This window comes from Salmo salar, chromosome 20 (genome assembly GCF_965601325.2).
Source record: "Salmo salar chromosome 20, fSalSal1, whole genome shotgun sequence".
In the NCBI taxonomy this organism is placed as follows: Eukaryota; Metazoa; Chordata; class Actinopteri; order Salmoniformes; family Salmonidae; genus Salmo; species Salmo salar.
The window spans coordinates 92,119,678-92,147,472 of NC_138310.1; the positions used below are offsets into that span (position 1 = coordinate 92,119,678).

The 27,795-nt window shown below is 43.3% G+C and overlaps 1 protein-coding gene across 3 annotated transcripts in view; it reads left to right on the forward strand.

Moving 5' to 3' along the window:
• Positions 1-394: 394 nt before the first annotated feature.
• c15h3orf52 (chromosome 15 C3orf52 homolog) overlaps positions 395-27,795 on the forward strand; it is a 35,959-nt gene continuing 8,558 nt past the window's right edge. The window contains exons 1-5 of one of the 3 annotated variants that reach the window (XM_082966825.1): positions 395-835; positions 5,005-5,082; positions 6,395-6,496; positions 16,496-16,589; positions 17,225-17,385. In XM_082966825.1, coding sequence (XP_082822951.1) covers positions 749-835; positions 5,005-5,082; positions 6,395-6,496; positions 16,496-16,589; positions 17,225-17,385 — 522 coding nt within the window. In that variant the 5' untranslated portion in view covers positions 395-748. The remainder of the gene's footprint in view (positions 836-5,004; positions 5,083-6,394; positions 6,497-16,495; positions 16,590-17,224; positions 17,386-27,795) is intronic. The other 2 variants (XR_014381963.1, XM_082966826.1) reach the window with 2 other exon arrangements.

Consider the following 27,795-nt stretch of genomic DNA (forward strand, 5'->3'; position numbering starts at 1 on the left):
TAATAAATTATATTCTAATAAATTATATTCCATTCTACTCTAATCCATTCTATTCTAATACATTCTATTCCATTCTAATACATTATATTCTATTCTAATCAATTCTATTCTAATAAATTCTATTCCATTCTACTCTATTCCATTCTATTCTAATACATTCTATTCCATTCTAATAAATTATATTCTAATAAATTCTACTGTATTCCATTCTAATAAATTATATTCTAATAAATTCTACTCTATTCCATGGTTTATCAATATTTACTACATATCAATATTAGGGGACATTCCTACAGTACTGAAGTAACACAGTCTAGCCTACTCAACAAGCGTCAAAAGTCCTGGAAAATGCCTATGGAATGAAATGTAAATGTTATATGGGAACAGACATTATTGACAGGGAAAACGGCTGGTCTATTTGACACATTTGGGAACTCTCTTTTCTTTTATTCTTTCTCGCTCTGAGTAAAGACAACGCCTTCTTCCGTCTCCATCGAAACTTGACAAGAAAAAGTTACCTGGGCCAACCTGCTGGGCAGGGGAGAAAGGAGTAGTCTAATGGCGGTTGTATAACATCGCTGATTAGACTACAAAACATATTTTCAGAACTTATCATGTACGTCAGTATTGATTAAATCTTCGTTATTAAATATAGCCTACTGTCTTGAGACTGATTAAAGGGTAAAAGCGTTTCATAGTTCCGGGTTTTGGGGATATTATTCCAGAGTATTGTAATAAGTTGGGAAACATGGACAGCATCGAGTTACAGCCGGTTCGATGCCCTGTAAGCCTTGACAACAACAATCACCACGCTGAAAATACCTCTAAGCAACAGGTGAGTTTAAATCGAATCGATTAATACCATATTCGTAAATAGAAAGAAAAGGGTAGGCTGTTATTGAAAGTCGTTTCGGTTCAGTTGTAGGATACGTCACCTTGAGAACTCAACTCAGTTTTTCAAATGCACAAAAGTCCAATATGGTGTATTGCAGACCGACATTCGGAGCGTTTCTTGATTTGGGCGTTCCTTGATGTCAGGAAACGCCCATTAGTGCATGCAATTGTTCAGTTCATTGATACTTGCCGTTGGTTGGTCAGTTCAGGTTTTATGTTACTGATGGTTTGTACCATTGTGGCTACAATTACAGCTCTATCTAGCATCTGGGATAACAGTTGTTGACAACAGTAGCATTGTTGCTAAGCGTAACCCCTTTCTTAACCTTAACCTCAGTCTCCTAACCTGCCACATTAGTTAACCTAACCTGCCACATTAGTTAACCTAACCTGCCACATTAGTTAACCTAACCTGCCACATTAGTTAACCTAACCTGCCACATTAGTTCTAGTAACCTGCCACATTAGTTCTCCTAACCTGCCACATTAGTTAACCTAACCTGCCACATTAGTTCTAGTAACCTGCCACATTAGTTATCCTAACCTGCCACATTAGTTATCCTAACCTGCCACGTTAGTTAACCTAACCTGCCACATTAGTTATCCTAACCTGCCACATTAGTTAACCTAACCTGCCGCATTAGTTAACCTAACCTGCCACATTAGTTAACCTAACCTGCCACATTAGTTAACCTAACCTGCCACATTAGTTAACCTAACCTGCCACATTAGTTCTCCTAACCTGCCACATTAGTTAGCCTTACCTGCCACATTAGTTATCCTAACCTGCCACATTAGTTAACCTAACCTGCCACGTTAGTTATCCTAACCTGCCACATTAGTTCTCCTAACCTGCCACATTAGTTAACCTAACCTGCCACATTAGTTAGCCTTACCTGCCACATTAGTTATCCTAACCTGCCACATTAGTTCTAGTAACCTGCCACATTAGTTAACCTAACCTGCCACATTAGTTAACCTAACCTGCCACATTAGTTCTAGTAACCTGCCACATTAGTTATCCTAACCTGCCACGTTAGTTAACCTAACTTGCCACATTAGTTATCCTAACCTGCCACATTAGTTATCCTAACCTGCCACATTAGTTATCCTAACCTGCCACATTAGTTAACCTAACCTGCCACATTAGTTATCCTAACCTACCACATTAGTTATCCTAACCTGCCACATTAGTTATCCCAACCTGCCACATTAGTTATCCTAACCTGCCACATTAGTTAACCTAACCTGCCACATTAGTTATCCTAACCTACCACATTAGTTAACCTAACCTGCCACATTAGTTCTAGTAACCTGCCACATTAGTTATCCTAACCTGCCACATTAGTTCTAGTAACCTGCCACATTAGTTAACCTAACCTGCCACATTAGTTATCCTAACCTGCCACATTAGTTAACCTAACCTGCCACGTTAGTTATCCTAACCTGCCACATTAGTTATCCTAACCTGCCAGATTAGTTATCCTAACCTGCCACATTAGTTCTCCTAACCTGCCACATTAGTTAACCTAACCTGCCACATTAGTTATCCTAACCTGCCACTTTAGTTAACCTAACTTGCCACATTAGTTCTAGTAACCTGCCACATTAGTTAACCTAACCTGCCACGTTAGTTAACCTAACCTGCCACATTAGTTAACCTAACCTGCCACATTAGTTATCCTAACCTTCCACATTAGTTATCCTAACCTGCCACATTAGTTATCCTAACCTGCCACATTAGTTATCCTAACCTGCCAGATTAGTTATCCTAACCTGCCACATTAGTTATCCTAACCTGCCACATTAGTTAACCTAACCTGCCACATTAGTTCTCCTAACCTGCCACATTAGTTAACCTAACTTGCCACATTAGTTCTAGTAACCTGCCACATTAGTTAACCTAACCTGCCACGTTAGTTAACCTAACCTGCCACATTAGTTAACCTAACCTGCCACATTAGTTATCCTAACCTGCCACATTAGTTATCCTAACCTGCCACATTAGTTAACCTAACCTGCCACATTAGTTCTAGTAACCTGCCACATTAGTTAACCTAGCCTGCCACATTAGTTATCCTAACATGCCACATTAGTTATCCTAACCTGCCACATTAGTTCTCCTAACCTGCCACATTAGTTAACCTAACCTGCCACATTAGTTATCCTAACCTGCCACATTAGTTATCCTAACCTGCCACATTAGTTAACCTAACCTGCCACATTAGTTATCCTAACCTGCCACATTAGTTAACCTAACCTGCCACATTAGTTAACCTAACCTGCCACATTAGTTATCCTAACCTGCCACATTAGTTATCCTAACCTGCCACATTAGTTATCCTAACCTGCCACATTAGTTAACCTAACCTGCCACATTAGTTATCTTAACCTGCCACATTAGTTAACCTAACCTGCCACATTAGTTAACCTAACCTGCCACATTAGTTCTCCTAACCTGCCACATTAGTTCTCCTAACCTGCCACATTAGTTAACCTAACCTGCCACATTAGTTATCCTAACCTGCCACATTAGTTAACCTAACCTGCCACATTAGTTAACCTAACCTGCCACATTAGTTAACCTAACATGCTACGTAAACAAGCCATCAGTACCACCACATCAGCGTTATGAGACGAATAGTTTCTCGACACAGATGATTTGATTACATCGCAGGTTAGGAGAAAAGAGGTTAAGGTCAGGAAAAGTGAGAAGGGTTAGGCTAAGCGATAATGCCACGACGCAAAAGAAACGGTCACGGACCAATAGCAAGCATCAATGCGTGTAACTTAACATCAAGAAACGGCGATTTCAGAAAACTGCAATTACAACCCTTCTCCAAAGACGTGCCCTAAATAAGACATGGTGGGCTACAATGCCAAGGTTGGGAAATATTGGGTGAACATTTTTAACTTGTTTCCTGAAAATCCTGTTACATTCCACATATCTATAGTTGGATTGTATAATAACTTGTAACTTGAGGGCTCTGTACCATTGAACAAGGACTTGTCTGCTTCGCAGCATTAAGAGAGAGGATGTCATGTCAGGACAGGAAAAGGCATCTGAACTCCCACTATATCATAACTGTATTTTGCCCAGTAACAACCGAAAGTTGCTTCTTTCTGCTCACATTGATTGCTCCATAGTTTCATAATGTCATTGATTGTTGCCACAGAAGTGCTAGACATTGTTTTGGCAACATTCACTTGTCTTGCAATTCAGACTTTCCTAACTCATACGTTTGTCCGTGACCAGAGAACATTCTTGCAGAAACGTACATGTGTTTCAGTTGGAACATGCAGACAGGTGGACAAACATTTGATTTGGCTTCTGCATATCATTCGGGGAGTGTAATAAAACTTGGCTACTGTAAACATCCTCTCACATATCTTTTTCAAAGACATGCAGCTCATAAGTACCTTTTTATTTAGGCAGAACAGCTAATAGAATAAGTATTCCATTAGAATGTTCATTAGAATGTCCATTGGAATGTTCATTAGAATGTCCGTTAGAATGTCCGTTAGAATGTCCGTTAGAATGTCCGTTAGAATGTCCATTAGAATGTCCATTAGAATGTTCATTAGAATGTCCATTAGAATGTCCATTAGAATGTCCATTAGAATGTTCATTAGAATGTCCATTGGAATGTCCATTGGAATGTTCATTAGAATGTTCATTAGAATGTCCATTAGAATGTTCATTAGAATGTCCATTAGAATGTTCATTAGAATGTTCATTAGAATGTCCATTAGAATGTCCATTAGAATGTCCATTAGAATGTTCATTAGAATGTCCATTGGAATGTCCATTGGAATGTTCATTAGAATGTCCATTAGAATGTCCATTAGAATGTCCATTAGAATGTTCATTAGAATGTCCATTAGAATGTCCATTAGAATGTCCATTAGAATGTTCATTAGAATGTCCATTGGAATGTCCATTGGAATGTCCATTGGAATGTTCATTAGAATGTTCATTAGAATGTCCATTAGAATGTTCATTAGAATGTCCATTAGAATGTTCATTAGAATGTCCATTAGAATGTTCATTAGAATGTCCATTAGAATGTCCATTAGAATGTTTGTATAATTCCACATTCCATATTGCAGATGACTTCAGGTAATAGACCCAGGCTGACCACCAATGATGCAGCAGAGGAAGGAAACCCCTTGCTTTCTCCTGAACAGGTGGGTCATCACTGCCATTTGGTGGCTGAATTACTTTCTCCCTCAACAACACAGTGGCCTTTTTATATACAGCACAGGGGAAAATATGTCTAGCCTACTGTTGGAAGGACTACTGTCTAATTGTAACCACAGCCACATCCTCACTGTCATAAGTGTCATTGTAGCAGTGACAGTACAGTGACAGTAGCAGTGACAGTACAGTGACAGTAGCAGTGACAGTAGCAGTGATAGTAGCAGTGACAGTAGCAGTGATAGTAGCAGTGATAGTAGCAGTGACAGTAGCAGTGATAGGACAGTGACAGTACAGTGACAGTAGCAGTGACAGTAGCAGTGACAGTAGCAGTGACAGTAGCAGTGATAGTAGCAGTGACAGTAGCAGTGACAGTAGCAGTGATAGTAGCAGTGACAGTAGCAGTGACAGTAGCAGTGAGTACAGTGACAGTAGCAGTGACAGTAGCAGTGACAGTAGCAGTGATAGTAGCAGTGACAGTAGCAGTGACAGTAGCAGTGACAGTAGCAGTGACAGGACAGTGTCAGTAGCAGTGACAGTAGCAGTGACAGTAGCAGTGACAGTACAGTGACAGTAGCAGTGACAGTAGCAGTGACAGTACAGTGACAGTACAGTGACAGTAGCAGTGACAGTAGCAGTGACAGTACAGTGACAGGACAGTGATAGTAGCAGTGACAGTAGCTGTGATAGTAGCAGTGACAGTAGCAGTGTCAGTGACAGTAGCAGTGACAGTACAGTGACAGTAGCAGTGACAGTAGCAGTGATAGTAGCAGTGACAGTAGCAGTGATAGTAGCAGTGACAGTAGCAGTGATAGTAGCAGTGACAGTAGCAGTGACAGTGACAGTACAGTGACAGTAGCAGTGATAGTAGCAGTGATAGTAGCAGTGACAGTACAGTGACAGTAGCAGTGATAGGACAGTGACAGTACAGTGATAGTAGCAGTGATAGTAGCAGTGACAGTAGCAGTGATAGGACAGTGACAGTACAGTGATAGTAGCAGTGATAGTAGCAGTGACAGTAGCAGTGACAGTACAGTGACAGTAGCAGTGACAGACAGACAGAGACAGACAGACAGACAGACAGACAGACAGACAGACAGACAAGACAGAGAACAGGCTCAACTGGTTCCACCACTCCGATGAAGGTGAGGGATTTTGTAGGTCAGGTTTCCCATTCAGCGTTAGGCTGGCTTGGCTTGCTACGACATCTTAATATCATGATATATCATTCAGGGTAAGACAATAACCCTGTCTCCACGTCGTTGTTTAGTGTTGGTAGGAAACTGCCCTGTGTGTTCTCAGGTTCCTGTCGATAACGGCGTGCAGCATCGGGTTGATGGAGAAGAGGTCAGTCAAGAGTCGATCTCTCTCATCGTACAGAACAGCATCGCCAACAAAGAAATGGTACTTGTATTTATTACAAAGTGTCACAGCTTTTCATGTCTCTCTCACAAACCCCTTGGTCATGATTGAATCCAGGGTCTTTGATTGTAAGATTGTGCTTTAATTCAAATCCACAACATTTTTAACATCTGATGGATTATGTTGGTGGGTGACCATGCAGACGTTGTAACTCTGAGAAATGTTCACATCACCAAGGCACTTCTTTGCAGCGCTAAGGAAGTGGTGAAATACATGTACACGTCTGTCTGTCTAAAGAATTCTAGTCGCAGAATCCTCAGCATGCGTTGTCGTATCTGTTCTTCACCAGACTGTGGTTGGCTTCTATCCTGTCTTTAACACAGTTAGGTAGAAGGTAACAGTTAGGCAACCGGTAACAGTGAGATAGTAGTTAGGTAGCAGGTAACAGTTAGGTAGCAGGTAACAGTTAGATACCAGGTAACAGTTAGGTACCAGGTAACAGTTAGGTAACAGGTAACAGTTAAGTACCAGGTAACAGTGAGATAGTAGTTAGGTAGCCGGTAACAGTTAGGTAGCAGGTAACAGTTAGGTAACAGGTACCAGGTAACATTTAGGTAACAGGTAACAGGTAACAGTTAGGTAACAGGTAACAGGTAACAGTTAGGTAACAGGTAACAGTTAGGTAACAGGTAACAGTTAGGTAACAGGTACCAGGTAACAGTTAGGTAACAGGTAACAGTTAGGTAACAGGTAACAGTTAGGTAACAGGTAACAGTTAGGTAACAGGTACCAGGTAACAGTTAGGTAGCAGGTAACAGTTAGGATCCAGGTAACAGTTAGGTACCAGGTAACATTTAGGTACCAGGTAACAGTTAAGTAGCAGGTAACATTTAGGTACCAGGTAACAGTTAGGCATCAGTTAACTAATAGGTAACAGTTAGCGATCAGGTAACAGTTAGGTAGCAGGTAGCAGTCAGGTATCAGGTAACAGTTAGGTAACAGGTGACAGTTAGATAACAGTTAGCTAACAGGTAACAGTCAAGTAGAAGATAACAGTTAGGTAAAATGTAAGATGTAACAGTTAGTTAACATGTAACAGTTACGTAGCAGGTTACAGTTATGTAACAGGTAAAAGTCAGGTAACAGTTAGGTAGCAGCGAACAGTTAGGTAACATGTAACAGTTAAGTAGCAGGTAACAGTTATGTAACAGGTAACAGTTAGATACCAGGTAACAGTTAGGTACCAGGTAACAGTTAGATACCAGGTAACAGTTAGGTACCAGGTAACAGTTAGGTACCAGGTAACAGTTAGGTACCAGGTAACAGTTAGATACCAGGTAACAGTTAGATACCAGGTAACAGGTAAAGTTAAACAACAGTTACCTAACAGGTAGCTATCAGGTAACAGTTAGGTAGCTGATTGACTCTCTGCTAGACACTAACAAAAGACCCATCATATCTGGCCCTGTGGCATCTCTGAATCGAGGCATTGAACGCTTTAGCAGGATTTTTTCTCTTCACAACTGGCTACGTGATTATAGCAGCTCAATGGGTGTAACGTTTCTTGACAATTTCGACACCTTTTGTAAACAAGACAGGTTTTATAGGGAGGATGGAATCCACCCAAATCCTGTGGGTTCCTGGATCCTTTCACAGCAGTATAAGGCTGCGTTGAGACAATGACTTATCAATGACCCAAACACAGCTCAGTTAATCCCTACCATTGTGTCGCTGAGTTGTCATAATGCTTCAGCAAATGTGCATTACACCAGGGACTTTGGTAGACACAATATAAGTAACCTAATTTATGTCCCTATTAACTGCCCTGAATGCCTCTACTGATCCTACAGCTATTGTACACTACCGTTCAAAAGTTTGGGCTCACTTAGAAATGTCCTTGTTTTTCAAAGAAAAGCTAATATTTTGTCCATTAAAATAACATCAAATTGATCAGAAATACAGTGTAGACATTGTTAATGTTGTAAATGACTATTGTAACTGGAAATGACTGATTTTTAATGGAATATCTACATAGATGTACAGAGGCCCATTATCAGCAACCATCACTCCTGTGTTCCAATGGCACGTTGTGTTAGCTAATCCAAGTTCATCATTTTAAAAGGCTAATTGATCATTAGAAAACCCTTTTGCAATTATGTTAGCACAGCTGAAAACTGTTGTTCTGATTAAAGAAGCAATACAACTGGCCTTCTTTAGACTAGTTGAGTATCTGGAGCATCAGCATTTGTGGGTTCGATTACAGGCTCAAAATGGCCAGAAACAAAGACCTTTCTTCTGATATTCGTCAGTCTATTCTTGTTCTGAGAAATGAAGGCTATTCCATGTGAGAAATTGCCAAGAAACTGAAAATCTTGTACAAAGCTGTGTACTACTCCCTTCACAGAACAGTGCAAACTGGCTCTAACCAGAATAGAAAGAGGAGTGGGAGGCCCCGGTGCACAAGTGAGCAAGAGGACAAGTACATTAGAGTGTCTAGTTTGAGAAACAGATGCCTCACATATCCTCAACTGTCAGCTTCATTAAATAGTACCCGCAAAACACCAGTCTCAACGTCAACAGTGAAGAGGCGACTCCGGGATGCTGGCCTTCTAGGCAGAGTTCCTCTGTCCAGTGTCTGTGTTCTTTTGCCCATCTTAATCTTTTCTTTTTATTGGCCACTCTGAGATATGGCTTTTTCTTTGCAACTCTGCCTAGAAGGCCAGCACCCCAAACCTTTGAACGGTAGTGTACATAGTAATCATGTGTCTACGAACCAGATTTATGCTGTTACCACTAAGCCGGTGTGCTCTAGGAGGAAGTCCACTGTGAGCAGCTCACCCTGCACTAACATAAAGAAAATGAGCACAATTACTGCTGTTAAGCTTCCCAGTAAAGCAATAAAAGAAAGTAAGCATCCCAGAAGTAAAGTGCTCAAAATAGCTCACGTTAACATATGTAGCTTAGGTTATGTAGCGTGCCAGCAGCATACCACCCTGCATCCCACTGCTGGCTTGCTTCTGAAGCTAAGCATGGTTGGTCCTGGTCAGTCCCTGGATGGGAGACCAGATGCTGCTGGAAGTGGTGTTGGAGGGCCAGTAGGAGGCACTCTTTCCTCTGGTCTAAAAAAATATCCCAATTCCCCAGGGCAGTGATTGGGGACATTGCCCTGTGTAGGGTGCTGTCTTTCGGATGGGATGTTAAACGGGTGTCCTGACTCTCTGTGGTCACTAAAGATCCCATTGCACTTATTGTAAGAGTAGGGGTGTTAACCCTGGTGTTCTGGCTAAATTCCCAATCTGGCCCTCATATGGTCACCTAATCATCCCCAGTTTACAATTGTCTCATTCATCCCCCTCCTGTAACAATTCCCTAGGTCGTTGCTGTAAATGAGAACGTGTTCTCAGTCAACTTACCTGGTAAAAAATAATAAAATAGGTTAATGAAATCAATAATTTACTTGAAACAGATGACATTCATATTCTGACTATCTCTGAAACTCACTTAGATAATACCTGTGATGATACAGTGGTACAATACAAGGTTATAACATTTACAGAAAATACAGAAATGCCAATGGTGGAGGTGTTGCTGTTTTATATTCAGAACCACATTCCTGTAAAGATTAGAGAGGATCTCATGTTAAATACTGTTGAAGTAATATGGCTACAGGTTCATCTGCCTCACCTGAAGCCCATTCTGGTGGGAAGCTGCTATAGACCACCAAGTGCTAACAGTCAGTATCTGGATAACATGTGTGAAATGCTTGATAATGTATGTGATATCAACAGAGAGGTATATTTTCTGGGTGATTTAAATATTGACTGGCTTTCATCGAGCTGCCCACTCAAGAAAAAGCTTTAAACAGTAACCAGTGCCTGTAACCTGGTTCAGATTATCAGTCAACCTACCAGGGTTGTTACAAACAGCACAGGAATGAAATCATCAACATGTATCGATCACATCTTTACTAATGCTGCAGAAATGTGCTCTAAAACAGTATCCAGATTCATCGGATGTAGTGATCACAATATAGTAGCCATATCTAGGAAAACCAAAGTTCCAAAGGCTGGGCCTAATATAGTGTATAAGAGGTCATACAATACATTTTGTAGTGATTCATATGTTGATGATGTAAAGAATATTTACTGGTCTGTGGTGAGTAATGAGGAGCAACCAGACGCTGCACTTGAGACATTTATGAAATTGCTTATTCCAGTTGCTAATAAACATCCACCCATTAAGAAAATGACTGTAAAAACTGTTATATCTCCGTGGATTGATGAGGAATTGAAACATTATATGGTTGTAGAGGGATGAGGCAAAGGGAATGGCAAATAGGTCTGGCTGAACAACCGATTGGCAAACGTACTGCAAATAGAGAAATCATGTGACTAAACTGAATAAAAAGATGAAGAAACTACACTATGAAACAAAGATAAATTATATAAAGGTTTATAGTAAAAAGCTTTGGAGCATCTTCAATAAAATGTTCAGAAAAAGGGCAAACTCAGCTCCATCATTCATTGAATCAGATGCTCATTCATCACAAAACCCACTGATATTACCAACTACTTTAATGACTTTTTCATTGGCAAGATTAGCAAACTTAGGCGTGACATGCCAGCAACAAACGCTGACACTACACATCCAAGTATATCTGACCAAATTATAAAAGACAAGCGTTGTATTTTAACAGGTTACATTTAGGTAGCAGGTAGGTAACAGTTGCATGTAACATTTAGGTAAAAGTTGCATATCAAGTAACAGGTAGCAGCTAACAGTTAGGTAAGAGTTAGGTAGCAGCTAACAGTTAGGTAGCAGGTAACAGTTAGGTAGCAGCTAACAGGTAACAGTTAGGTACCAGGTAACAGTTAGGTACCAGGTAACAGTTAGGTAGCAGGTAACATTTAGCTAACAGGTAACATTTAGGTAAAAGTTGCATATCAAGTAACAGGTAGCAGCTAACATTTAGGTAGCAGGTAACATTTAGCTAACAGGTAACATTTAGGTAAAAGTTGCATATCAAGTAACAGGTAGCAGCTAACAGTTAGCTAAGAGTTAGGTAGCAGCTAACAGTTAGGTACCAGATAACAGTTAGGTAGCAGGTAACAGTTAGGTAGCAGCTAACAGGTAACAGTTAGGTACCAGGTAACAGTTAGGTACCAGGTAACAGTTAGGTAGCAGGTAACATTTAGCTAACAGGTAACATTTAGGTAAAAGTTGCATATCAAGTAACAGGTAGCAGCTAACATTTAGGTAGCAGGTAACATTTAGCTAACAGGTAACATTTAGGTAAAAGTTGCATATCAAGTAACAGGTAGCAGCTAACAGTTAGCTAAGAGTTAGGTAGCAGCTAACAGTTAGGTACCAGATAACAGTTAGGTAGCAGCTAACATTTAGGTAGCAGGTAACATTTAGCTAACAGGTAACATTTAGGTAAAAGTTGCATATCAAGTAACAGGTAGCAGCTAACAGTTAGGTAGCAGGTAACATTTAGCTAACAGGTAACATTTAGGTAAAAGTTGCATATCAAGTAACAGGTAGCAGCTAACATTTAGGTAGCAGGTAACATTTAGCTAACAGGTAACATTTAGGTAAAAGTTGCATATCAAGTAACAGGTAGCAGCTAACAGTTAGCTAAGAGTTAGGTAGCAGCTAACAGTTAGGTACCAGGTAACAGTTAGGTAGCAGCTAACATTTAGGTAGCAGGTAACATTTAGCTAACAGGTAACATTTAGGTAAAAGTTGCATATCAAGTAACAGGTAGCAGCTAACAGTTAGGTACCAGGTAACAGTTAGGTAGCAGCTAACAGGTAACAGTTAGGTACCAGGTAACAGTTAGGTAGCAGGTAACAGTTAGGTACCAGGTAACAGTTAGGTAGCAGGTAACAGTTAGGTAGCAGGTAACAGTTAGGTAGCAGGTAACAGTTAGGTAGCAGGTAACAGTTCGGTAGCAGGTAACAGTTAGGTAGCAGGTAACAGTTAGGTAGCAGCTAACAGGTAACAGTTAGGTAACAGGTAACATTTAGATAGCAGATAACAGTTACAGTGAGGGGAAAAAGTATTTGATCCCCTGCTGATTTTGTACGTTTGCCCACTGACAAAGAAATGATCAGTCTATAATTTTAATGGTAGGTTTATTTAAACAGTGAGAGACAGAATAACAACAAAACAATCCAGAAAAACGCATGTCAAAAATGTTATAAATTGGTTTGCATTTTAATGAGGGAAATAAGTATTTGACCCCTCTGCAAAACATGACTTAGTACTTGGTGGCAAAACCCTTGTTGGCAATCACAGAGGTCAGATGTTTCTTGTAGTTTGCCACCAGGTTTGCACACATCTCAGGAGGGATTTTGTCCCACTCCTCTTTGCAGATCTTCTCCAAGTCATTAAGGATTCGAGGCTGATGTTTGGCGAACCTTCAGCTCCCTCCACAGATTTTCTATGGGATTAAGGTCTGGAGACTGGTTAGGCCACTCCAGGACCTTAATGTGCTTCTTCTTGAGCCACTCCTTTGTTGTCTTGGCTGTGTGTTTTGGGTCATTGTCATGCTGGAATACCCATCCACGACCCATTTTCAATGCCCTGGCTGAGGGAAGGAGGTTCTCACCCAAGATTTGACGGTACATGGCCCCCCGTCCATCGTCCCTTTGATGCAGTGAAGTTGTCCTGTCCCCTTAGCAGAAAAACACCCCCAAAGCATAATGTTTTCACCTCCATGTTTGACAGTGGGGATGGTGTTCTTGGGATCATAGGCAGCATTCCTCCTCCTCCAAACACGGCGAGTTGAGTTGATGCCAAAGAGCTCCATTTTGGTCTCATCTGACCCCAACACTTTCACCCAGTTGTCCTCTGAATCATTCAAATGCTCATTGGCAAACTTCAGACGGGCATGTATATGTGCTTTCTTGAGCAGGGGGACCTTGCGGGCGCTGCAGGATTTCAGTCCTTCACGGCGTAGCGTGTTACCAATTGTTTTCTTGGTGACTATGGTCCCAGCTGCCTTGAGATCATTGGCAAGATCCTCCCGTGTAGTTCTGGGCTGATTCCTCACCGTTCTCACGATCATTGCAACTCCACGAGGTGAGATCTTGCATGGAACCCCAGGCCGAGGGAGATTGACAGTTCTTTTGTGTTGTCACCTTCTCACCAAGCTGCTTGGCGATGGTCTTGTAGCCCATTCCAGCCTTGTGTAGGTCTACAATCTTGTCCCTGACATCCTTGGAGAGCTCTTTGGTCTTGGCCATGGTGGAGAGTTTGGAATCTGATTGATTGATTGCTTCTGTGGACAGGTGTCTTTTATACAGGTAACAAACTGAGATTAGGAGCACTCCCTTTAAGAGTGTGCTCCTAATCTCAGCTCGTTGCCTGTATAAAAGACACCTGGGAGCCAGAAATCTTTCTGATTGAGAGGGGGTCAAATACTTATTTGCCTCATTAAAATGCAAACCAATTTATAACATTTTTGACATATGTTTTTCTGGATTTTTTTGTTGTTATTCTGTCTCTCACTGTTCAAATACTCCTACCATTAAAATTATTGACTGATCATTTCTTTGTCAGTAGTCAAACGTACAAAATCAGCAGGGGATCAAATACTTTTTCCCCGCACTGTAGGTAGCAGTCAGGTAACAGGTAACAGTTAGGTAGCAGGTAGCAGGTAACAACTAGGTAACAGGTAAGTAACATGTAACAGTTAGGTAGCAGGTAACAGGTAACAACTAGGTAACAAGTAACAGTTATAGGTAACAGTTGGGTATCAGGTAGCAGTTAGATAGCAGTGAGGTAACATGTAACAGTTATGTAACATGTAACAGTTAGGTAACAGTTGTGTAACAGGTAACAGTTAGGTAGCAGGTAACAGTTGTGTAACAGGTAACAGTTAGGTAACAGTTGTGTAACAGGTAACAGTTAGGTAGCAGGTAACAGTTAGGTAACAGTTGTGTAACAGGTAACAGTTAGGTAGCAGGTAACAGTTAGGTAACAGTTGTGTAACAGGTAACAGTTAGGTAGCAGGTAACAGGTAATAGTTAGGTATCAGATGAGTTAGGTATCAGGTAATACTTGGGTAACAGGTGAGTTAGGTATCAGGTAATAGTTAGGTAACAGGTAACAGGTAACAGTTAGGTAACAGGTAACAGTTAGGTAACAGGTGGGTAACAGGTAACAGTTAGGTAACAGTTAGGTAACAGGTGAGTTAGGTATCAGGTAATAGTTGGGTAACAGGTGAGTTAGATATCAGGTAATAGTTAGGTAACAGGTAACAGGTAATAGTTAGGTAACAGTTAGGTTGCAGGTAACAGATAACAGTTAGGTAACAGGTGAGTTAGGTATCAGGTAATAGTTAGGTAACAGGTGAGTTAGGTATCAGGTAATAGTTGGGTATCAGGTGAGTTAGGTATCAGGTAATAGATGGGTAACAGGTAACAGTTAGGTAACAGGTGAGTTAGGTATCAGGTAATAGTTAGGTAACAGGTAACAGGTGAGTTAGGTATCAGGTAACAGTTAGGTAACAAGTGAGTTAGGTGTCAGGTAATAGATGGGTAGCACCGTTACCAGATCTCACAACGCCTGCAGAAGGGTCTGGCTCTATGAGAAGGGTCTGGGGTCTGGCTCTGTGAGAAGGGTCTGGCTCTGTGAGAAGGGTCTGGCTCTATGAGAAGGGTCTGGCTCTATGAGAAGGGTCTGGCTCTGTGAGAAGGGTCTGGCTCTGTGAGAAGGGTCTGGCTCTATGAGAAGGGTCTGGCTCTGTGAGAAGGGTCTGGCTCTATGAGAAGGGTCTGGCTCTATGAGAAGGGTCGGGCTCTATGAGAAGGGTCGGGCTCTATGAGAAGGGTCTGGCTCTGTGAGAAGGGTCTGGCTCTATGAGAAGGGTCTGGCTCTGTGAGAAGGGTCTGGCTCTATGAGAAGGGTCGGGCTCTATGAGAAGGGTCGGGCTCTATGAGAAGGGTCTGGCTCTGTGAGAAGGGTCTGGCTCTATGAGAAGGGTCTGGCTCTGTGAGAAGGGTCTGACTCTATGAGAAGGGTCTGGCTCTATGAGAAGGGTCTGGCTCTATGAGAAGGGTCTGGCTCTATGAGAAGGGTCTGGCTCTGTGAGAAGGGTCGGGCTCTGTGAGAAGGGTCTGGCTCTATGAGAAGGGTCTGGCTCTATGAGAAGGGTCTGGCTCTATGAGAAGGGTCTGGCTCTGTGAGAAGGGTCTGGCTCTATGAGAAGGGTCTGGCTCTGTGAGAAGGGTCTGGCTCTGTGAGAAGGGTCTGGCTCTATGAGAAGGGTCTGGGGTCTGGCTCTATGAGAAGGGTCTGGCTCTATGAGAAGGGTCTGGCTCTGTGAGAAGGGTCTGGCTCTGTGAGAAGGGTCTGGCTCTATGAGAAGGGTCTGGCTCTGTGAGAAGGGTCTGGCTCTGTGAGAAGGGTCTGGCTCTATGAGAAGGGTCTGGCTCTATGAGAAGGGTCTGGCTCTGTGAGAAGGGTCTGGCTCTATGAGAAGGGTCTGGCTCTGTGAGAAGGGTCTGGCTCTATGAGAAGGGTCTGGCTCTATGAGAAGGGTCTGGGGTCTGGCTCTATGAGAAGGGTCTGGGGTCTGGCTCTGTGAGAAGGGTCTGGCTCTGTGAGAAGGGTCTGGCTCTATGAGAAGGGTCTGGCTCTGTGAGAAGGGTCTGGCTCTATGAGAAGGGTCTGGCTCTATGAGAAGGGTCTGGCTCTATGATAGCAGTTTTGGTATTTGACTTCAGACTTTTCATGCAAATTCATCATGGGGTTACGACAAACAAACCACTCGTTCATTCAAATCAATTTACAGTAGGCCTGTAAATCCTGTACTCTCAATTGCAATCAGTTGAACTGAATTGCATTCCTATGGACATAATTGTGTTGTGCTGTTTGTAGACTGTTGTGTGTTGCTATCCGTTTGTCTGTAAATTGAGTCGTGTTGTGCTGTTTGTAGACTGTAAATTGTTCTGGATAAGAAGGTCCGCTAAATGACCAAAATGTAAAATGGTGCGCTGTGTTGTAGTGTAAAGTGTATTGTGTTGTTTGTAGACCTGCATCACGCACAGAAGACGGTGGATGATCCTCATCTTCCTCATCTTCCTCATCCTGCTGGTGATTGGAGTCTCCTTCGCTCTGTGTTTAGGTACAGCGTTTCTGTTTCCACTTCTATTGTTAATGCTCCGGTGTCCTTACCATAGTTCATCCGTGTCTTTACCACAATTGTAAAGGGGGTTGCAGAACACTGGTGGCGGTGAAGTCAGACGCAGGAGAGCAGAACTAGGTAAATAGCCGGAGCAGTTTAATATCAAAACCAACGGCAATATAAAAATAACCTACATGGGTACGAAACCCGACGCGCACCAGTAAACATAGACTACAAGCACTTACAAACAAACAATTCCACACAAGGACATGGGGGGAACAGAGGGTTAAATACACAACACTTAATGAGGGAAATGAGAAACCAGGTGTGTAGGAAAACAAGACAAAACAAATGGAAAATAAAAAGTGGATCGACGATAGCTAGAAGACCGGTGACGCCGAATGAGGAACCGGCTTCGGTGGAAGTTGCGACAACAATAGAATGGAATAGAGCAGAATGGAATAGACAAAAACAGAATAGGAGAGAATAACATAGATTAGATCACAGGATGGACATGTGCCTTAGACTAGCTTCATATATAATGCATGTGACTAAAAATAACATTAGAGTTGTAGATCATGTGTTATCTGTCTGGTTCTGACACCGTCTGGCTCTCCTTCTCTCTGGTTGAACAGTGATTCATGATGACGCCGATGAGAAGTACAATCCAACCTTGTTTGTGCTGCCGCGATGTTTCAACGGAAGCTTCAAACTGACCAATCAGATATTCATACCAGAGCTGCTATCCCCAGCGTCCAATCAGAGTAAGGCCCTGTCCAGCCAACTACGAGAGAAGGTACCTCGCATTTATGACTTTAAGGATTGTTTCGAAATCTCACTGTAAATCTATTTATGACCTTCGACTCATCAGGAATGCATGTTTTAAGCATGCTTGTTTAATAACAAGTGAGTTACTACAACATATCATCTGGCTGTGAATTTCTACGGAAGACGATTAGGGACAAGTGAAGAGAAAAAAAAGGATAACGTGGTGGTACTTGGATTTAAAAATATATATATATTTTGAGAATATAGTGTCAAAATGTTTTAAATAAAGTCACATTCATAGCCTATTTCGACGTATCTCCCTGGCTCCCTGTTGCTGTTGAAATGCCTGAGTTTGATGACCTGGTGAAGCTATACTTTAGAATTGGATTTAGTAGCAAGGAAATCCTTGCTCTCTTAGCACATAATAACCATATTACTTAAAGTAGGACCTGAAAGAGGTTACGCCACAGATTATTTTCAGAATGAGGAACCACACAAGTCTCGAAATGAGGTATGTGAAAGACACATTTCAGCTGAATACATTCAACTAAGTGTCCCCGTTTGCTTTCGTTTTATAGAATACCCCCCCCCCCCCCATAGAATCGGCGCAATCACCCCTGATCAAATGCAAACGCAGTTCACTTTCATAGCAGCCACATATACAAAACAGCTCGTTGTATATATCATTCCTTCTCGCATCTATCTCACTTCGCTCTCTCTCCTCCTCCTCTCACTTTTTCCCTTCACTTGTGGAATTCAGTGCACAACACATTAGCTGTCTGTGACCAGGAAGCAAAACCTTCGTATCATAACCGCTAACCGTTACACACAGCCTACATTGTTGTCACGTCATGGTCAACATAGCTACTAGAATTAACGCGTTAGTAATCCCACTACAATCATGCAGTACAGTGTACAGTCAGCAGCAAGCAGTTAAGCAGTTACACCGGCGGTCACCGGCGGTAAAAAATGTATAAGGCTCCCGAGTGGTGCAGCGGTCTAAGGCACTGCATCTCAGTGCTAGAGGTGTCACTACAGACCCTGGTTCGATTCCCAGGCTGTATCACAACCGGCTGTGATTGGGAGTCCCATAAGGCGGCGCACGATTGGCCCAGCGTTGAACGGGTTAGGGTTTGGCCCGGGGTAGGCCATCATTATAAATAAGAATTTGTTCTTAACTGACTTGCCTAGTTAAATAAAGTTTAAATTAAAAAAATGCAAATAAAACCAGGAGAGCCAGACATTGACATGGAAGAGTTCCAGTGTTGGATAGCCATAGCCAGCTAGCTAACATAGCGTACTTCTCTGTCTCTGTTTGAGCCGATTGTTTGAGTAGGCTAAACTAGCTAGCTACATTTCATGCTAACTATGTAAGTGAAAAAAAGTACAACGAAATATAGCTAACTCGCTCTTGCTTCTCCTTAATTTTGGAAGAAATTAATTTGTTCAAAACTGTTCAACTATTGTCTTTCTCTCTCTTTGAGTCAACTGCTCACCACATTTTATGCACTGCAGTGCTAGCTAGCTGTAGCTTGTGCTTTTAGTACTAGATTCATTCTCTGATCATTTGATTGGGTGGACAACATGTCAGTTCATGCTGCAAGAGCCCTGATAGGGTTGGACAATGTCCTCTGGAAGTTGTAGGAATTACTGTGTAAGTCTATGGAAGGGAGTGAGAACCATGATCCTCCTATGTTTTGTATTGAAGCCCATGTACCCAGAGGAGGACGGAATCAAGCTGTCCTCCGGCTTCACCATGTCGCTACCCTACATGCTACCCTACAGTAGCTGTTGAGGCTACTGTAGACCTTTGAAAAAACAGTGTGTTTTAATAAAATTATTTGGTTACGTGAATATATTTAGTATAGTCTTATCTAAAAATGAAATTAACTGAGGAGGATGGTCCTCCCCTTACTCCTCTGAGGAACCTCCACTGGTGTGTTGGGGGTCTAATAAACTCATTCAAACAGGCGTCATACACATTCTTCCATTTATGTATTGAGTTTGGACTTCAGCATGTAGGGCACACCGATTGGTGTCACCTCGTTAGTCACTATATGTAACTCCTGTGCTGGTTGTCACCTCGTTAGTGGGAAGGGGTCTAAACCTCTGATTACCCAGGTGATATTTAAGAGTGGCTTTGTCCAGTGCTCTAGTTGTCTTGAGAGATGTGGAGGGTTAACACCTTAAGTTGGCTCTCTATTTGATTTGTAGAAAAACTATCCTTTATCTGATCATCCCTGTTGTCCTGCACTTTTTTGGTTTGCTTCCTGTTTTTACGTTTGTTGTGGGTTTTTTATTTTGTTTACCTCTTCTTGGGCAGATGTAGTGGATTCTCATGGTGGGTGTCTTTTTAGGTCCCAGTTGATGAAGCTAGTCAACTTTCAGAGGACACCCCCATGAGAGTCTTTCAGAACCCCTCCTAAATGGTTTCCGTTGTGTTCAGTGACTCTTTTTTTTTTTCAGTTCCCCCTTCTGTTTGAGCGACGTTATTTGATATCCCCGAAGCGATATCATTCTATTCTAACGACCATGGTGCATAGTCAAACTGCGAGTTGTGTGCATCAGTCCCTGTCCGTGCCTTTCGAATGTATACAGAAGATCACCCTATTTGGTAAAAGACCAAGTCCATATGACGGCAAGAACAGCTGAAATAAGCAAAGACAAATGACAGCCCATCATTACTTTAAGACATGAACGGTAGTCAATCTGGAACATTTCAAGAACTTTGAAAGTTTCTTCAAGTGCAGTCGCAAAAACCATCAAGCACTATGATGAAACTGTCTCTCATGAGGACCACCACAGGAAAGGAAGACCCAGAGTTACCTCTGCTGCAGAGGATAAGTTCATTAGAGTTACCAGCTTCAGAAATTGCAGCCCAAATAAATGCTTCTCAGAGTTCAAGTAACAGACACATCTCAACATCAACTGTTCAGAGGAGACTGCGTGAATCAGGCCTTCATGGTCGAATTGCTGCAAAGAAACCACTACTAAAGGACATCAATAATAAGAAGAGACTTGCTTGGGCCAAGGAACACGAGTAGACCGGTGGAAATGTGTCCTTCGGTTTGGAGTCCAAATGTGAGATTTTTGTTTCCAACCATGTGGTTGAACGGATGATCTCTGCATGTGTCTTACCCACTGTAAAGCATGGAGGAGGAGGTGTGATGGTGTGGGGGTGCTTTGCTGGTTACACTGTCTGTGATTTATTTGGAATTCAATGCACACTTAACCAGCATGGCTACCACAGCATTATGCAGCAATACGCCATCCAATCGGGTTTGGCCTTAGTGGGACTATCATTTGTTTTTCAACAGGACAATGACCCAACACACCTCCAGGCTGTGTAAGGGCTATTTGATCAAGAAGGAGAGTGATGGAGTGCTGCATCAGATGACCTGGCCTCCACAATCCCCCGACCTCAACCCAATTGAGATGGTTTGGGATGAGTCGGACCACAGAGTGAACGAAAAGCAGCCAACAAGTGCTCAGCATATGTGGGAACTCCTTCAAGACTGCATTCCAAAGCATTCCAGGTGAAGCTGGTTGAGAGAATGCCAAGAGTGTGCAAAGCTGTCATCAATGCAAAGGATGGCTATTTTTGGTTAGTACACTTTTTTGGTTACTACATGATTCCATATGTGTTATTGTCACAGCTCACTAGAGTGATGGGGTTGAAGTCAGGCGCAGGAGACCACATATACGGAGTAGGTTGTTTATTTTCCTAATACAAAAACCCCCAAAAATGTGAAAAAATAAACAAGGAAAACCCGTACCAGACAACAATAACAATGTCCACCTAAAGCGGTTGGAGCGCAGTCCAGTAACAGAAATCACGTCCTCTACAAAAACAGTGTAGAAACTAAAACACCCCACATAAAACCCCACGTAAAGCAACAAACGAACAATCCCGCACAAAAACCTAAACCCGGACAGCAAGACTAAATACCCCACTAATTACTCAAAACAGGTGTAACACAAAACCAGACAAAACCAACCGAAAAGAAAAAGAGGATCGGTGGCAGCTAGTAGGCCGAGCGCCGGACGAACACCTTCAGTAGACTTCGTGACAGTTATTTCATAGTTTTGATGTCTTCACGATTAATATACGCTTGCTTTATCGACATCCAAAAAGCATTTGATTCTATTTGGCATACAGGACTGTTCTACAAAGTTATTGAAAGTGGTGTAGGGGGTAAAACATATGACATAATTAAATCAATGTATACTGGCAATACGTGCAGCATTAAAATTGGTAAGAAAAGAACAGAATTCTTTAACCAGGGGCGGGGCCTTCGTCAGGGTTGCAATCTGAGCCCTGCACTCTTCAATATTTACATTAACGAATTGGCCACTATTCTAGAAAAATCCTCAGCCCCTGGTGTTAGTCTCCACAATTCAGAAGTTAAATGCCTACTCTTCGCAGATGACCTATGCCTGCTGTCACCCACAGCACATGGCCTATAGCAGAGCCTGGACCTGCTATAGCAGTACTGCCAGACCTGGGCCCTGGCAGTAAACCCCAAAAAGACTAAAATAATGATTTTCCAGAGAAGATCTACATCTCAGGGAATTAGACCAAAGTTCTCAATTGGTACAAAATATATATGCACACACTACAATTACTGAGGTTTATATATATAGAGTACTGCACAGACTACAATTACTTAGGTTTAAAAATAAGCTCAACTGGACACCTTAATGAGGAAGTGAATGAACTGAGAGAGAAAGCACGCAGGGCATTCTACGCCATTAAAAAGCAAATTCAAATTGAAATACCTGTTAAAATTTGGCTAAAACTAATTGAATATGTCATTGAACCAATTGCACTTTATGGCAGCGAGGTGTGGGGTCCACTTGCGAAACAAGATTTCATCAAATGGGACAAACACCCCATTGAAACCCTGCATGCAGAGTTCTGTAAGATTCTCCTACATGTCCAGAGGAAAACTACAAACCCTGCATGCAGAGTTCTGTAAGATTCTCCTTCATGTCCAGAGGAAAACTACAAACCCTGCATGCAGAGTTCTGTAAGATTCTCCTTCATGTCCAGAGGAAAACTACAAACCCTGCATGCAGAGTTCTGTAAGATTCTCCTTCATGTCCAGAGGAAAACTACAAACAATGCAACAATGCATGCAGGGCAGAATTAGGTCAATATCCACTAATAATAAAAACTAAAAAAGGGCAATTCAATTTAGGAAACACCGAAAATACAGTGACCCCCTCTCATATCATTACCAAGCCCTGCTTTGCCAAAAGCTGAGCAAAGAAAAGAGTCCCCTCATCCAGCTGGTCCTGGGGCTGAGTTCACAAACCTGTTCTACTAACACACTGAAGCCTCAGGACCCTCATCCAGCTGGTCCTGGGGCTGAGTTCACAAACCTGTTCTACTAACACACTGAAGCCTCAGGACCCTCATCCAGCTGGTCCTGGGGCTGAGTTCACAAACCTGTTCTACTAACACACTGAAGCCTCAGGACCCTCATCCAGCTGGTCCTGGGGCTGAGTTCACTAACCTGTTCTACTAACACACTGAAGCCTCAGGACCCTCATCCAGCTGGTCCTGAGTTCACTAACCTGTTCTACTAACACACTGAAGCCTCAAGTCCAGAACATCCAATCAATCAGAATAAACCAAATTACAACACAGTCAAAACAAAACTACATTGCTTATTGGGAAACACAAGCACAAAGCAACATGCAGTGCTATCTGGCCCTAAATCGACTGACTGTACACTGTGGCTAAATATTTGACCATGGTTACTGATCAAAACCTTAGAAAAACCTTGACAAAGTACAGGCTCAGTGAGCACAGCCTTGCCATTGAGAAGGGTAGACACAGGAAAACCTGGCTCCCTGTAGAGGAAAGGCTGTGCAACCACTGCACCACAGCAGAACCTGAGACAGAGCTGCATTTCCTGACGACAGTTCAAAAACATAAAACAATTAGAGAGTGTAATTTCCCCAAATTTGAAACCCTTATTCAAGTTTCAAAGACCTCTCTGATGAGGATAGGCTACCTGTCCTGTTGGGGGAGGACGCAGAGAGCTGTGTGTTGGCAGCGCTCTACATTGCTGCCTGCCATAAGATGAGGGACAGTGTCTGACAGACCAATGAACCTGCACATGTACTCTACTGTATGCTTGTTGTTGAATGTATGGTTATTTTGAACCTTGGTTATTGTTGAGAGAGAGAGAGAGAGAGAGAGAGAGAGAGAGAGAGAGAGAGAGAGAGAGAGAGAGAGAGAGAGAGATTAAAATGACTAACAGTCAACAGGTCTAGCCACTAGACTCTATAAGGTGAACCAGTGGTAGTCTCAGGTAGCAGTATAGCTGAGACAAATAGCCTGGAATGGAGACAATGCCCCTGTTTTGGGATAACTGATGCATCCTTCACTGTCACGGTCCAAAGTGCAGCGTGATTATCGTTCCACACATTTTATTGAACTGTGAAACTATGCGATACATACAAAATAATCTGAATGAACAAAAAACAACAAACCGTGACGAAGAGTTAACATACACTTACTCGAGATCAATCTCCCACAAACCCAGGTGGGGAAAAACACCTACTTAAGTATGATCTCCAATTAGAGACAACGATGACCAGCTGCCTCTAATTGGAGATCATCCCACACAAAGCCCAACGTAGAAATACAAAAACTAGAACATCACAACATAGAAAAACTAAACTAGAAAGAAAAAAACCTGTCACGCCCTGACCTGCTCTACCATAGAAAATAACATCTTTCTATGGTCAGGACGTGACATTCACTCCTCCCATCCTTGACCGATAGATATGATGGAGATATGATGCTAACAACCAATACATGTTATAGCCTGCCTATACAGTCTATCATCATTTATATCAAATTCATTCAGTCAGCGAGCGAGCGCGAGAGAGCCAGCGCGAGAGACAGCGCCAGAAACAGAGAGAAACAGAGAGCGAGAGCAAGAGAAACAGAGAGAGAGAGAGACAGAGAGCGAGCAAGAGAGAAACAGAGCGAGAGAGAGAAACAGAGAGAGAAAAATTAATATATTTAGATGACTAATTATTTCAAGAATCCATCCATGAATATATTCAAACAGATTAGCTGGTGTTGGAAATGCAGGAGTTGAGTTGAGTTGAGTTGCCGCCTCCTCCTCCCATGGAGACTTGTGTAAAACTCCATCTTCATTGTTAATTCCTCCCACAGCCGTTGGACAGGACTATAATTGTTATTGAAATTGTTATTTTTACATTGGATAAAAGTAGAGATTCAGAGCTAGAAAACTGTATATTTAAGTGATAATTCCCGAGAAGCCAATATATGGACGCGACCCAGTCGTTTGTTTTAAATGTGCCGTATTGGCTGGCAACGTTCTTATCCCTTGTTTGCTAGCTAGCCAACTACGGCTAATTTACATTCACGTCAAACCGTGCAGACATAATAACAACAAAGTAGCAGCATTAGCATTTGTTTAAGATGTTTTCTAGTGACATTTATTTGGATACATCCACTTCAAACTGAAGCTGGAAACAAACTGCAAACTAGCTGATCTTCGTTTCGTTTTTTTTTTAAATAACCTTTTTCCAGTTTATCCATCAAAATTATGCCAGCTGATTCATGATTTTGACTGGCTGAATAACACTGCCTGCCTGTCTCGTCCTTGGTAGCGGGCCGCGTCGGTGGCACTGTATTATCCTCAAAGAAGGTGTTTAGTTTGTCTGGAAGCAAGAAGTCGGTGTCCCTGACGTGGCTGGTTTTCCTTTTTGTAGTCCGTGATTGTCTGTAGACCCTGCCACATATGTCTCGTGTCTGAGCCGTTGAATTGCGTCTCTACTTTGTTGCTATATTAACATTTCGCTTGTTTCACATAGCCTACTAGCCTGTAGCCGTTAGGATAGTTGTCACTAGGGGGAAATACTACTGTTAGTAAAGCACCCCGGATAAGGTCGTTAATAGCTTCCATTATGCACATATTCTTTGCAAAGTGTTCACCTAGGCTACGCAGCAGAATGTTGTAGCGAATTCAGATGTCAGACAGACAAGGACTCAATTCTCTTCAGTCAGTGACAGACAAGGACTCAGCCCCAGTTCTCTTCAGTCAGTGACAAAGCCAAGAAAGGGTTTTGTTTGTGCTCATAATGCACCATGGCCGGTTAGAAGAGTTTGTGCCTATAGTCTGAAATTGCCATGGGGAAATGTGGTGTGTGCGTGCAGGTTATTAGATTTGGGGCGGCAGGTAGCCTAGTGGTTAGAGGAGGCAGGTAGCCTAGTGGTTAGAGGAGGCGGGTAGGCTAGTGGTTAGAGGAGGCAGATAGCCTAGTGGTTAGAGGAGGCAGGTAGCCTAGTGGTTAGAGGAGGCAGGTAGTCTAGTGGTTAGAGGAGGCAGGTAGCCTAGTGGTTACAGGAGGCAGGTAGCCTAGCCTAGTGGTTAGAGAGGCAGGTAGCTTAGCCTAGTGGTTAGAGGAGGCAGGTAGCTTAGCCTAGTGGTTAGAGGAGGCAGGTAGCCTAGCCTAGTGGTTAGAGAGGCAGGTAGCCTAGTGGTTAAAGGAGGCAGGTAGCCTAGCGGTTAGAGGAGGCAGGTAGCCTAGCCTAGTGGTTAGAGAGGCAGGTAGCCTAGTGGTTAGAGAGGCAGGTAGCCTAGCCTAGCGGTTAGAGAGGCAGGGAGCCTAGCGGTTAGAGAGGCAGGTAGCATAGTGGTTAGAGAGGCAGGTAGCCTAGCCTAGTGGTTAGAGAGGCAGGTAGCCTAGTGGTTAGAGAGGCAGGTAGCCTAGCCTAGCGGTTAGAGAGGCAGGGAGCCTAGCGGTTAGAGAGGCAGGTAGCCTAGTGGTTAGAGAGGCAGGTAGCCTAGCCTAGTGGTTAGAGAGGCAGGTAGCCTAGCGGTTAGAGAGGCAGGTAGCCTAGCCTAGTGGTTAGAGGAGGCAGGTAGCCTAGCCTAGTGGTTAGAGAGGCAGGTAGCCTAGTGGTTAGAGAGACAGGTAGCCTAGTGGTTAGAGAGGCAGGTAGCCTAGTGGTTAGAGGAGGCAGGTAGCCTAGCGGTTAGAGGAGGCAGGTAGCCTAGCCTAGTGGTTAGAGAGGCAGGTAGCCTAGTGGTTAGAGAGGCAGGTAGCCTAGCCTAGCGGTTAGAGAGGCAGGTAGCCTAGCGGTTAGAGAGGCAGGTAGCCTAGCCTAGTGGTTAGAGAGGCAGGTAGCCTAGCGGTTAGAGGAGGCAGGTAGCCTAGCGGTTAGAGGAGGCAGGTAGCCTAGCGGTTAGAGGAGGCAGGTAGCCTAGCGGTTAGAGAGGCAGGTAGCCTAGCCTAGTGGTTAGAGGAGGCAGGTAGCCTAGCCTAGTGGTTAGAGAGGCAGGTAGCCTAGTGGTTAGAGAGACAGGTAGCCTAGTGGTTAGAGGAGGCAGGTAGCCTAGTGGTTAGAGGAGTCAGGTAGCCTAGCCTAGTGGTTAGAGAGGCAGGTAGCCTAGTGGTTAGAGGAGGCAGGTAGCCTAGCGGTTAGAGGAGGCAGGTAGCCTAGCCTAGTGGTTAGAGAGGCAGGTAGCCTAGTGGTTAGAGAGGCAGGTAGCCTAGCCTAGCGGTTAGAGAGGCAGGTAGCCTAGCGGTTAGAGAGGCAGGTAGCCTAGCCTAGTGGTTAGAGAGGCTGGTAGCCTAGTGGTTAGAGCGGCAGGTAGCCTAGTGGTTAGAGGAGGCAGGTAGCCTAGCCTAGTGGTTAGAGGTGGCAGGTAGCCTAGCCTAGTGGTTAGAGAGGCAGGTAGCCTAGTGGTTAGAGAGGCAGGTAGCCTAGTGGTTAGAGGAGGCAGGTAGCCTAGCGGTTAGAGGAGGCAGGTAGCCTAGCCTAGTGGTTAGAGAGGCAGGTATTCTAGTGGTTAGAGAGGCAGGTAGCCTAGCCTAGCGGTTAGAGAGGCAGGTAGCCTAGCGGTTAGAGAGGCAGGTAGCCTAGCCTAGTGAGGCAGGTAGCCTAGCGGTTAGAGGAGGCAGGTAGCCTAGCGGTTAGAGGAGGCAGGTAGCCTAGCGGTTAGAGAGGCAGGTAGCCTAGCCTAGTGGTTAGAGGAGGCAGGTAGCCTAGCCTAGTGGTTAGAGGAGGCAGGTAGCCTAGCCTAGTGGTTAGAGAGGCAGGTAGCCTAGTGGTTAGAGAGACAGGTAGCCTAGTGGTTAGAGCGGCAGGTAGCCTAGTGGTTAGAGGATGCAGGTTGCCTAGCCTAGTGGTTAGAGGTGGCAGGTAGCCTAGCCTAGTGGTTAGAGAGGCAGGTAGCCTAGTGGTTAGAGAGGCAGGTAGCCTAGCCTAGTGGTTAGAAAGGCAGGTAGCCTAGTGGTTAGAGCGTCAGGTAGCCTAGCCTAGTGGTTAGAGAGGCAGGTAGCCTAGCCTAGTGGTTAGAGGAGGCAGGTAGCTTAGTGGTTAGAGGAGGCAGGTAGCCTAGTGGTTAGAGTGGCAGGTAGACTAGCCTAGTGGTTAGAGGAG